Source organism: Sprattus sprattus (assembly GCF_963457725.1).
Source record: "Sprattus sprattus genome assembly, chromosome: 19".
NCBI classification, from domain to species: Eukaryota; Metazoa; Chordata; class Actinopteri; order Clupeiformes; family Clupeidae; genus Sprattus; species Sprattus sprattus.
Window position 1 is genome coordinate 28,397,505 of NC_137917.1, and position 12,500 is coordinate 28,410,004.

Below are 12,500 nucleotides of genomic sequence, written 5' to 3' on the forward strand. Positions count from 1 at the left end.
ATGGTTAGGGTTAACCCGGTGTGTGTGTGTGTGTGTGTGATATGGGGAGGCCCATATATGAAGCCAAAAGATGCAGACACGCAGACGCGCACACACACACACACTCACACAGTCAGTGTACTGTTCATGCCCCTGAGCCAGAGTGGTGTTGGCACTCCCGTCTGATTGGTGCATTCCAGATTCATTCGTACACGTAGCGTTTTACTCTCTAGTTTGTGTGAGGGATGACTTCATTGTGTGGTTTGTCTGTAAATAAAGGTGTTTGTTTGTAAATAAAGGTGTTTGTTTGTAATTAAAGATGGCCTATGCAGTTTGGTCATGTGTTTGCATAGCTGGTATGTTTTAAATGAGGGTCAATAAACATGTTCTCTGACTACTGTTTGCCTGTTGTCACGGTTACCCAGTCTCTCTCACTCACCTTTTTTCAACAGACAAGACACACACACACAGTCATGCATTCACCCTTTGTATAGTTACACACTTCTTCAACCTTCTTAAATGTCTCACACACACTCACTGGCCTTCTGTGCACACACACACACACTCATCCACCCTCTGTGAATGTATGCTGATGATGCTGATAACAATACACATTACCGTGTGTGTGTGTGTGATAACAATACACATTACCATCATCATCATCATCATGTCAGCTTCTGATATTAAACTGCTGATTAACATGTGCCACAGGTTGAATTTAATATCTATTTCATATTTGCTATAATAGCATCTTTACTGTACATCTGCTTTAGGGTTATATATAGTCTTCAGAACACACACACACACACACACACAGATCAGGTAACTTGTCTTCAGAGCCCAGAGACACACAGATCAGGTAACTGGTCTTCAGAGCCCAGAGACACACACACACACAGAGACACACAGATCAGGTAACTGGTCTTCAGAGCCCAGAGACACACACACACACACACACACACACAGATCAGGTAACTGGTCTTCAGAGCCCAGAGACACACACACACACACACACACACACACACACACACACACACACACACACACACAGAGACACACACACACACACACACACACACACACACACAGAGACACACACAGAGACACACAGGTAAAGGTGGGCTGGTCAGACTGTAACCTTCATTGAGGGAGAAAGGAACTGACCACTGAAGTTGTTGACTGGAACGTCTAGTTTATTTGTATACTGAGAGTTACAGATACAAACGCGGCAGTTATTGATAGAAATGTCTTGCATACTTTACTGGTAAAACGAGGAGTAACACAAAAAAGTTAATATTCATATTTATTTATTCCTTTAACCTCCATTGTAATGGTGACTAATATTCAATGAAGCATTTGTCCTCTTAATATGGCGAGTCTTTGGACTCTACAGTTAATATGTACAACACAACCGACACGAGATGCCCACACCACCCAGCTCACACCAGGGAGGGGAGCAGGAGAGGGGGGGGTCAAGGATACTGCTGGGGAGGAGGAGAGGAGAGAAGGGGAGGGGAGAGGAGAGAAGGGGAGGGGAGAGAGAACAGGGGTATCTTCCTGGGGGGCTTCTTCCTAAGGGAGGGGGCAGAGGTGCACATGGTCACCCCCCCCACCTCCTCTTCAAAAACGACAGAAACAGAAAAGATGAAAAAGGACGAGTGCAGGATAGAGGGATCAGATCCACTACATCACAGAGGAGGAGGAGGAGGAGGAGGAGAAGCATACACCACCGAACAGAACCGAACAGAACAGAACAGAACAGCGTTGAAATCAAACTCTTGAAAGACAGAGTTTGAGTCTTCACAAACTTCTTCAGTTTAAAAGACAAATAAAAAAATGTACAGATATCTGGCTGCTTACAAAAAAAATAATAAAAAAAAATCTGTCTAATCAGAAGACAGGTGTGACCAATCACCTTCCCCTCTGCACCTCAGCCAATCATTGGTTGGGGAGCACTCTGGCTGCAGTTTCCATGGCAACAACATTGGAATGGACGTGTTGATCTGCAGTCGCCACGGTGACACATCCCAGCTCTTCAGTGCACAGTTCTCGTCTCCCGTGACAACAGAGTGAAAAGGAACAACAACAACAAACCAAAATAATAATAAACACCAAAAGAAAAAAAAACAGAGTAAACTCCTCCGAAGGCTCCGCCCCTCGACACCCGGCTCAGCCAATGGGGGCCCAGCCCCTCAAGGTCCGGTAGAGCCAATGCCGTGACCAGCCGTAGCCAGAGTCCCGCCTCCCAAGCCAACAACTGGCCAATTAGAAAACTTCTTTGATTGTTTCAAGCAGCAGAATTGGTTGCCTTCTTAAATAAATGCAGTAGCCTATCAGTGATGACCTCGCGGCTCCTGGGGGAGGGCTCTGTCTGTAAGGCCAAATCTTACTGGTCAGTCCCAATGTCTGTAGTCCAATGGCATTAATGGAAGCTTAATGTAAAGTAACGGTAACAATGTGCTAGTTCAAGTGTGAGTATTTAAGACTGTCTACACCAACAATACACAGGTATAGACAAGTGGTGTGTGTGTGTGTGTATGTATATATATATATATGTGTGTGTTTGTGTGTGTGTGTGAGGGTGTGTGCGTGTGTGTGTGTGTGCGTGTGTGAGGTGTCCCTCATGTTTCTAAATGAGCACAGGACACACAGGTACGTGTGTGAATGTGTGTGTGTGTGTGTGTGTGTGTGTGTGTGTGTGTGTGTGTGTGTGTGTGTGTGTGTGTGTGTGTGATAGGTGTCCTTCGTGTCTCTGAATGAGGTCACACAGGTACGTACAGGTAGCAAAGCCCCAGGCCCCACCCCCTCTCTCAGGGACTGGATGAGGAGAGTGGTAGTGGGCGGGGCTCAAGATGCTGATTGGATGAGCAGTCTGTCAGTCAGAAACTCATCTGGTGGCGGCGGCTCTGGATTCGTCTGAGCTGCTGTACTCCGCCTCTGGCTCCGCCTCCTGCTCCAATAGCTCCGCCCCTCCTGCGCCGTCACTGGCCTGCATGCCGGAGGGGCCGGCCTGGGAGGCGGGGTCAGAGGAGGACTGGCCAGTGATCTCGGAGGGGGCGGCGGTCTGCATGATCTTCTGCCGCACCTCTCGGATCTTCAGCTGCAGACACACCTTAGTGGGGAAGATGTCCGAGTAGCGCCCCTGGAACGCTGCCGTGGCCTGGGCTACACACACGCACACACACAGTCAGTCACACACACACACACACACACACACACACACACACACAGTCAGTCACACACACACAGTCAGTCACACACACACACAGTCAGTCACACACACACACACACACACACACACACACACACACACAGGCACACACACACACACAGTCAGTCACACACACACACACACATACACACACACACACACACAGGCACACACACACACAGTCAGTCACACACACACACACACACACACACACACACACACACACACACACACACACACACACACAGAGACACACACACACAGACACACACACACACACACACACACACACACACACACACACACACAGAAAGAGAGGGAGGGAGGGAGAGAAAAGAAGTATTGATATTTATACTCCCCGTAGCAGAGGTGAATATCTTTGCTGCTACTGTGAAGGAGAGTTGCTACTGTGACTTTTTGTCATTCTTACTACTAATCCATTATTTCTTGCTGTAGCAGAACTCTTATGTGAACATTTACATTTAGTCCTTTAGCAGAGGCTTTTGTCCAAAGTCACGTACAAGGGAGAGAACAGACAAGCTAAGAGCAATAAAACCTGGTGTAATAATAAATACTGCTTTTTTAAGAAATAGAAAATGACATAGAAAGAAAAAGAAGTGCGGGACTGTCACTGCTCAAGTGCAAGTTAAGCACTAGTCAAGGTGCCAGTTAGGAAGGGAGGTGCTCTCTGAAGAGTTAAGCACTAGTCAAGGTGCCAGTTAGGAAGGGAGGTGCTCTCTGAAGAGTTAAGCACTAGTCAAGGTGCCAGTTAGGAAGGGAGGTGCTCTCTGAAGAGTTAAGCACTAGTCAAGGTGCCAGTTAGGAAGGGAGGTGCTCTCTGAAGAGTTAAGCACTAGTCAAGGTGCCAGTTAGGAAGGGAGGTGCTCTCTGAAGAGTTAAGCACTAGTCAAGGTGCCAGTTAGGAAGGGAGGTGCTCTCTGAAGAGTTAAGCACTAGTCAAGGTGCCAGTTAGGAAGGGAGGTGCTCTCTGAAGAGTTAAGCACTAGTCAAGGTGCCAGTTAGGAAGGGAGGTGCTCTCTGAAGAGTTAAGCACTAGTCAAGGTGCCAGTTAGGAAGGGAGGTGCTCTCTGAAGAGTTAAGCACTAGTCAAGGTGCCAGTTAGGAAGGGAGGTGCTCTCTGAAGAGTTAAGCACTAGTCAAGGTGCCAGTTAGGAAGGGAGGTGCTCTCTGAAGAGTTAAGCACTAGTCAAGGTGCCAGTTAGGAAGGGAGGTGCTCTCTGAAGAGTTAAGCACTAGTCAAGGTGCCAGTTAGGAAAGGAGGTGCTCTCTGAAGAGTTAAGCACTAGTCAAGGTGCCAGTTAGGAAAGGAGGTGCTCTCTGAAGAGTTAAGCACTAGTCAAGGTGCCAGTTAGGAAGGGAGGTGCTCTCTGAAGAGTTAAGCACTAGTCAAGTTGCCAGTTAGGAAGGGAGGTGCTCTCTGAAGAGTTGGGTCTTCGAGAGCTTCTTAAAGGTAGAGAGGGACGCCCCTGCTCTGGTAGTACTAAGCAGCTCGTTCCACCAATGTGGAACTACAACTGAGAATAGTCTGGCAAGCCACAAGTCACTCGCCGCTTAAAGGTGCATTAAGGATTAATAGCTATTCGCTAAAGGTATGCTAGCAGCTAAAACTAACGAAATCTCTTGAAATGTGCTGACTTTGACATTATGACAAACTAATTACTCAACGACTGTCCTTACACAGTCAAACATCAATCATGTGCAACACAAGACTAAGCAAGACGGCAAATAAGCTACTTACTAGATCGGCAGAAGGTAATCAAAGTCAGGTCGGCGGGCATCGGCAGGCAAAACTACAGAAGGCAGTTATATGCCTATCGACCCTGCTATGCCATTGGCACGGACGCAATTCTCCATATTAAAAGTCATTGTAGCGCCCCAATTTTTTTTAAGCTGTTATTTTCAGGTTAAACTGCTTATCCTAACCCTAATCCTGAAGCATAATTGTTGCATATTGTGCCTTTAAGTTTGAATTGAAGTCGACTGAAACGAGGGCGGGGGGGTCAGGGGCTTAGAGGTCAAAGGTGAGAGGTTACCGGAGGGGAAGAAGCCGTGCTCCTGGAACAGAGTCATGACCAGAGCCCTCCGCTGATCCAGCGTCCGACGCAGAGACGAGTACGGAACCTTCTCAAACTCCATTTCCCCCAGGACGTCCTCTCCTTCAGCAGCTGACAGAGGAAGAGGAGGAGAGGAGAGGAGAGGAGGAGAGGAGAGGAAGAGAGGAGGAGAGAGGAGAGAGAGGAAGAGGAAGAGAAAGAGGAGAGGAGAAAGAGGAGAGGAGAGAGGAAGAGGAGAGGAGAGGAGAAAGAGGAAAGAGAGGAGAGGAGGGAGGAAGAGGAGAGGAGAGGAGAGAGAGGAGAGGAGAGAGAGGAGAGGAGTGAGGAAGAGGAGAGGAGAGGAGAGGAGAGAGAGGAAGAGGAGAGGAGGGAGAGGAAGAGGAGAGGAGAGGAGAGAGAGGAAGAGGAGAGGAGGGAGAGGAAGAGGAGAGAGAGATGAAGGGTAGGAGAGGAGAGGAGGAAGAGAAACAGAACAGCACTGAAGGTCATCCGAGAGAGAATCTGATGATGACCATTACGATGATGATGATGATGGTGATGATGATAATGGTGATGATGATGATGATGATGATGGTGATGATGATGATGGTGATGATGATGATGGTGATGATGATGATGATGATGGTGATGATGATGATGGTGATGATGATGATGCTGATGATGGCGCTCAAACCTACCTGGCCTCTCGAAGGTGAAGATGTCTCCCTCACACTTGGCGGCGCTCTTGGGCGTGTTGGGCTCCGAGCTGCAGCTGGAACGTCTGTGACTCTTGCGCTTCGGATTCGGAGAAACTGGATCCTCCGTGGATGAATCCAGATCTGCACACACACACACACACACACACACACACACACACACACACACACGAAACTGTGTAAACACCCAGAGAAAAAGCATCCTCCATGTAGTCCAGATCCACTACCACACACACAGGAAACAGTTCCACACAATCAGTCCACACACACACACGCACGCACACACAGACACACACACACGCGCACACACACACACACACACACACACACACACACACACACACACACACACACACACACACACACACACACACACACACACACACACACACACACACACACACACACACACACACACACACACGCACACACACAAACAGACACACACACAGACACACACACGCACACGCACACACACAAACAGACACACACACAGACACACACACAAACACAAACAGACACACACACAGACACGCACACACACAAACAGACACACACACAGACACACACACGCACACACACAAACAGACACACACACAGACACACACACAAACACAAACAGACACACACACAAACAGACACACACACTCACCGGTGGAGTTCTTCCTCTTGCGGCGGTAGCTGCCTAGGATGGCTCACAAACACACACACACACACACACACACACACACACACACACAGACACAAACACACACACACACACACAAATAGACACACACACACACACAAACACAAACACAAACAGACACACGCACAAACAGACACACGCACAAACAGACACACTCACACACACACACACTCACCGTTGGAGTTCTTCCTCTTGCGGCGGTAGCTGCCTAGGATGGCTCACACACACACACACACACACACACACACACAAACACACACACACACACACACACACACACACACACACACACACACACTCACCGGTGGAGTTCTTCCTCTTGCGGCGGTAGCTGCCTAGGATGGCCCGGGGTGAGGTGGCCAGGCTCTGGAGCGTCGGAGAGGGCAGCACCTCGTCCGGTCGGAACTCCGGCAGCTCAGCGAATCGCTCCTCAAAGTACACCTCCGACAGAACCCTGCTGCAACCAATCACAGCTTAGACGGCGGGACATCCACAACCAACAACCAATCCCATTCCCTCTATGCGAGTGTGTGTGTGTTTCTGTGCAAGTGTGTGTGAGTGAGTGATCCTGTGAGTGTGTGTGTGAATTTCTGTGAGTGTGTTTGTGTGTGTGGGTGTGTTGCTATGCAAGTTTGTGTTTGTGTGTGAGAGTTTCTGCGAGTGCGTGTGTGTTTCTATGCGAGTGTGTATGTGTGGGTGTGTGTTTCTATGCGAGTGTGTGTTTATGTGTGTGTAACTTACTTGTCCACGGAGTCAAATGTGCGCTTGAGGGGTGGGGGGCGAACTTTGACCTTTTTGGCTGGGGGGGCGTCTTTGTCCCCGTGAGGCGGGGGTGGAAGGGGGAGGTCTGGGCCGGGGGGAGGGGGCGGAGGGGAGGAGGGGTGCGAGTCCTTCCAGCCAGCCTGCAACACAGAGAGAGAGACAGAGTGTGAGGGTGTGTGTGTGTGTGTGAGAGATTGCACTTTCATACTTTAACATTCACACAATCACACAGACATAGAAGTACACACACACACACACACACACACACACACACACACACTCACACACAAACACACAACACAACACAACACAACACACACACACACACACACACACACACCTGTAACCAAGGTTAACCTACATTTATTTTAGATTCTGTATAGAAAAATAGGTATAAACAGTAAATAATAGTCTAATAATAAAATATTTGTATTATACTGATTAGTTATATATTTGTAAGTACTTTAAAAATGTAGCATGTTGTTTTGATGAATGAATTGTAATTGATTAAATGAAATGTAATGTCGCCCTCTACAGGAAAAAAGAGATGTTGAGACAATTTCAAAAAGTTTACGGTAACAACATTTTTCAACTCACAACTAGTAAGCGTCTTGATGACCCAATTAGTTAGAAGAATCAGTTCGATTACATTTTGAAGTTGAATTGTTTTATACGAGTTAATTGAAAAGGTACAGTTGTAGCTATAAGTTGAAATTTATGATTTATGTTTGTGCTAATGGAGTGCTAACGTGTAGCCTAGCCAGCTAGCTACAGCGAAACTACAGAGGATCTGCTGGATGTTTGTACAAGGATGTTTGTTTGAATACCGTACACTTGAAGATCGAGACGAGGATTGTCTTTGTGGAGTTATCTACATTGAGTTTTGACTGACTTACCGACTGACTAAATACCCCTTGAACTACGACGACAACTGGATGGCGAGCTTCCCACCGAACTAGAGAAAACCGAACTCTACACCACAACAGACTGTTTGTTATAATAGAGTTAAATAAGAACAAATAGGAATTAATAAAGAGTTTGAGTTGATTTAAAGTTCTGATATTGAGTTATTTTGATGAATGTTTTTTATTTTACACACACACACACACACACACACACACACACACACACACACATCACATGAGGAAATAAAGCTTCTCCAAACCAACTCAAGCTCTCCATCCTTGGCAGAATATTTTCTGAATCCCCTACAGTGGGATGCTCTGCCATATCAGTCTACATCACAGACACACACACACACACACACCTCTTTGGTGGGGGGCTCTTTCCGGCCTGAGGTGGCCAGGCTATCGCCGGTGCTGTGTGCCTCTGAGGACCCCTCCTCCACGGGCCTGGCCGGAGAGGTGCCCGACTCGACAGGTTGGTCCATCTCAAAAGAGAAACGAGGCGTGCTCTCCCTCTCTCTCTCTTTCTCTCTCTCCCTCTCTCTGTCTTTCTCTCTCTCCCTCTCTCTGTCTTTCTCTCTCTCCCTCTCCCTGTCCTTCTCCCTCTCCCTCTCTCGCTCCCTCTCCTTCTCTCTCTCCTTCCCTCGGCTGTTGGCCTCATAGTTGCCGACTGGAATGGACGCCACCGTGGCCTTCACCTTCTGAGGGACCCTCACTGGGTGCGACACCAGCTTAGGGGTGCCCGGTGCACTGCCTGAGGAAAAACAACAACACAACAACAATAAGCACACAATCACTTTCCGTCCCTCCCTCTCACACATCATGCCAGAGGAACCTGTAAGTCACACACACACACGCAGGCTATCCAGGCAAATCAACAAGAAACAATGTCACACACTCACTCACACACACACACTCACGCACTATGCATGCTCGTCTCACCTGTGTGTGTGGGTGCTGGAGGACTGGTAGGCTGCAGTGGCACTGCAGTGCCAGACGGGGGCGCCGATGAGCTGGCTGGAGTCTTGCTGGAGGCCTGAGGGGACCTGTCTGTCTGCCTGTCTGTCTGCCTGTCTGTCTGTGGGGAGTAAGACTCAGGCAGCCTGTCTGTCTGCCTCTCCAGGGTGGGGTGGGGGTGTCGGTCTGCCTGTGGGGATGTGTGTGTGTGTGTGAGTGTGTGTGTGTGTGTGTGTGTGAGGGGCGGGCTGGGTGTGTGTTTGGGCAGGATGTGGGGGGACTGGCTGGAGGAGCTGGACACGGTGTACACCACACTGGGTGGCACTGTTGCCACGGAAACCACCCCCGTTGCCAGGGTGACGCTGCTTGGAGGGTAGATGGCCGTCACAATCTTGCCCCCGGCTGCTGAGGCTTGAGAGGGGCAATTAGAAGATGGGATGGGGGTTTGACCTGGAGAGAGAGAGAGAGAGAGAGAGAGAGAGAGAGGGAGGGAGGGAGGGAGAGAGAGAGAGAGAGGGAGGGAGAGAGAGAGAGAGAGGGAGAGAGAGCGAGAGAGAGGGAGGGAGGGATGGAGGGAGAGAGAGAGAGATAAAGAGAGAGAGAGTGAGAGAGAGAGAGAGAAGAAGGGAGGGAGAGGGAGGGAGAGAGGGAGAGAGAGAGAGAGAGAAGAAGGGAGGGAGAGGGAGGGAGAGAGGGAGAGAGAGAGAGAGAAGAAGGGAGGGAGAGGGAGAGAGAGAAGAAGGGAGGGAGAGGGAGGGAGAGAGAGGGGGGAGAGAGAGAGGGAGGGAGGGAGAGATAGAGAGATAAAGAGAGAGAGAGAGAGAGAGAGAGAGAGAGAGAGAGAGAGAGAAGAAGGGAGGGAGAGGGAGGGAGAGAGAGAGAGAGAGAAGAAGGGAGGGAGAGAGATAGAGAGGGAGGGAGAGGAAAACAAACTCATTCAAAGTCATTCATTTTGACACACTGCTTCTTCATCTTCTCACAGGTTTAATAAGGGTGTGTGTGAAGGTAGGACTGACCTGGAATCAGTGGCTGAACGAGTGTCTGGCCAGGTGGAGCAATTGCAGTGAAGCCAAGCGTTGCTAGGGGCGACGGCACATATGCAGATCCTGAAGGGTGTGGGGTCGGCTGGGTGGAGCCTGTCGTCGTGGATACCAGAGGCAGAGGAGAGTGGATACCTGGTGTGGACTGGACGTAAGTAATCCTGAGAGAGAGAGATGGAGAGAGAGAGGGAGAGAGAGAGAGAGAGAGAGAGAGAGAGAGAGAGAGAGAGAGAGATATGGAGAGAGAGAGGGAGAGAGAGAGAGAGAGAGAGAGAGAGAGAGATATGGAGAGAGAGAGGGAGAGAGAGAGAGAGAGAGAGAGAGAGAGAGAGAGACAACGCTATTGTGCTTTTTATCCAGAAAAAACCGCAGCTCCATCGTTTACTAGCGTTGGTTCACAGGACAGTCTTCACCTCAGCAATATGCCGGCGACGTTAACACTTTGCACCAACGGGCTGAAGCGTTCAATGGGGCGTATGTGTAATGTGGAATGGCCAACGTCTTCATTTTCTTATTTATATACGTGGCCATATAAGGTCACCCTACGTATAATAAACCATGATATCAAATTACAAATACCGTGATAGAAGATTTTGGCCATATCGCCCACCCCTAGTGTGTGTGTGTGTGTGTGTGTGTGTGTGTGTGTGTGTGTTACATGTGTGTATAAATTCCAGCTCTTCGGTGCTTTTTGGAGAGGCACTGCAGTCAAGAGAAACTCAAATGCCGCGGAGGACAGAGAGAGAGAGAGAGAGACTGTGTGTGTGTGTGTGTGTGTGTGTGTGTGTGTGTGTGTGTGTGTGTGTGTGTGTGTGTGTGTGTGTGTGTGTGTGTGTGTGTGTGTGTGTGTGTGTGTGTGTGCGTGTGTGTGTGTGCGTGCGTGTGTGTCATACCTTGTTGGAGGGGGCGGCAGCAGCACCGCGTGCGAGGGGGTGGACCCTGGGGTGACCACTGCAGCAGTTCCCATGGAAACGGGGAAGGGGCTCCCAGAATGCAATGCTCCTCCTGTGGGGAGCTGTGATTGGACAACAGGCATAGGAGCGATCTGGATGATCTAAAAACAGAGCAGAAGACCTTAGACAACTGCAGAGCAACACACACACACACACTCACAGACACACACACACACACACACACACACACACACACACACACACACACACACACACACACACACACACACACACACACACACAGACACAGACACGCACACACTCACATACACAGACACACACACAGACACACACACACACAGACACACACACACACACACACACATACACACACACGCACAGATCTTACTCACCTTACTTCCTGTTTGGGCTCCGTTCTGGACAGGAAGAGGAGGAGCCACAAGAGGAAATGTGGATTGAGAAGTAGCCTGCACTGTCCTTACTGTTGCCATGGAAATCATCTTGCCCTGCAAGACTTGTGACTGAGTTTGCACTGTGGACAGAAACATCAATCACATTAACGGACCTGGTCTGGGTGTGTGTGGAAGGGTGTGTGTGTGTAAATTAATTTCCATGTGTATGTGTGCTTATGTGTGTATTTGTATTAGTGCGTTTGTGTATGAGTGCGTGTGTGTGTGTGTGTGTGTGTGTGTGTGTGTGTGTGTGTGTGTGTGTGTGCGTGCGTGTGTACACTCTCTGTGGTCGTGTGTGTGTGTGTGTGTGTGAGAGCGTGTGTGTGTTCAATCTATGCCTCACCTCCTGACCCAGGGCTGACCACTCCCACTGCAGGACTGGAGGCGTAGCCCGCCAATGAAGCCGCCCCCGCCTGCTTCCCATTGGCCAGTGAGACATGTGTGGGCGGGGCTGTCGGCAAGGTGAAGACACTGGTTGGATGGTTTGCCAGGTGAGGGGAGGGGCTCTTGGGGAGGGTGGGTAGGATGTACTGCACCTGCGCCAGCGCCTTTCCCCCTACAGAGGGCGCCAGAGACGCCGGCAGCAGCTGAGGCTGCAGCAGGGACAGAGGGGCGGGGCCATTCATGTGGGAGGGGCCAGAGTAGTGGGGGGAGGGGCTAAAGAGCTGCACAGCAGGCTGGGCTGGGAACGCCCCTCCCACTACGAGATTGGTCACCAGCCCTCCAGGGACCGCCCCTGCGCTTACGGGATTGGGCGATGAGGAGGAGGAGTACCCCGCCCCTCCTGCTGGTCCTATAAGAAGCTGTGTGGTGGGAGGGGCT

The 12,500-nt window shown here is 49.8% G+C and overlaps 1 protein-coding gene across 1 annotated transcript in view; it reads right to left on the reverse strand.

Moving 5' to 3' along the window:
* Window positions 1-1,347: 1,347 nt before the first annotated feature.
* cicb (capicua transcriptional repressor b) overlaps window positions 1,348-12,500 on the reverse strand; it is a gene marked incomplete at its 5' end in the record, with an annotated part of 36,664 nt that continues 25,511 nt past the window's right edge. The window contains 11 exons of the mRNA XM_080858158.1: window positions 1,348-3,144; window positions 5,245-5,376; window positions 5,943-6,083; window positions 6,951-7,102; window positions 7,390-7,550; window positions 8,678-9,069; window positions 9,258-9,722; window positions 10,289-10,473; window positions 11,206-11,366; window positions 11,619-11,758; window positions 12,022-12,500. The exon at window positions 12,022-12,500 is cut by the window's right edge and continues 302 nt beyond it. Coding sequence (XP_080714284.1) covers window positions 2,867-3,144; window positions 5,245-5,376; window positions 5,943-6,083; window positions 6,951-7,102; window positions 7,390-7,550; window positions 8,678-9,069; window positions 9,258-9,722; window positions 10,289-10,473; window positions 11,206-11,366; window positions 11,619-11,758; window positions 12,022-12,500 — 2,686 coding nt within the window. The 3' untranslated portion in view covers window positions 1,348-2,866. The remainder of the gene's footprint in view (window positions 3,145-5,244; window positions 5,377-5,942; window positions 6,084-6,950; window positions 7,103-7,389; window positions 7,551-8,677; window positions 9,070-9,257; window positions 9,723-10,288; window positions 10,474-11,205; window positions 11,367-11,618; window positions 11,759-12,021) is intronic.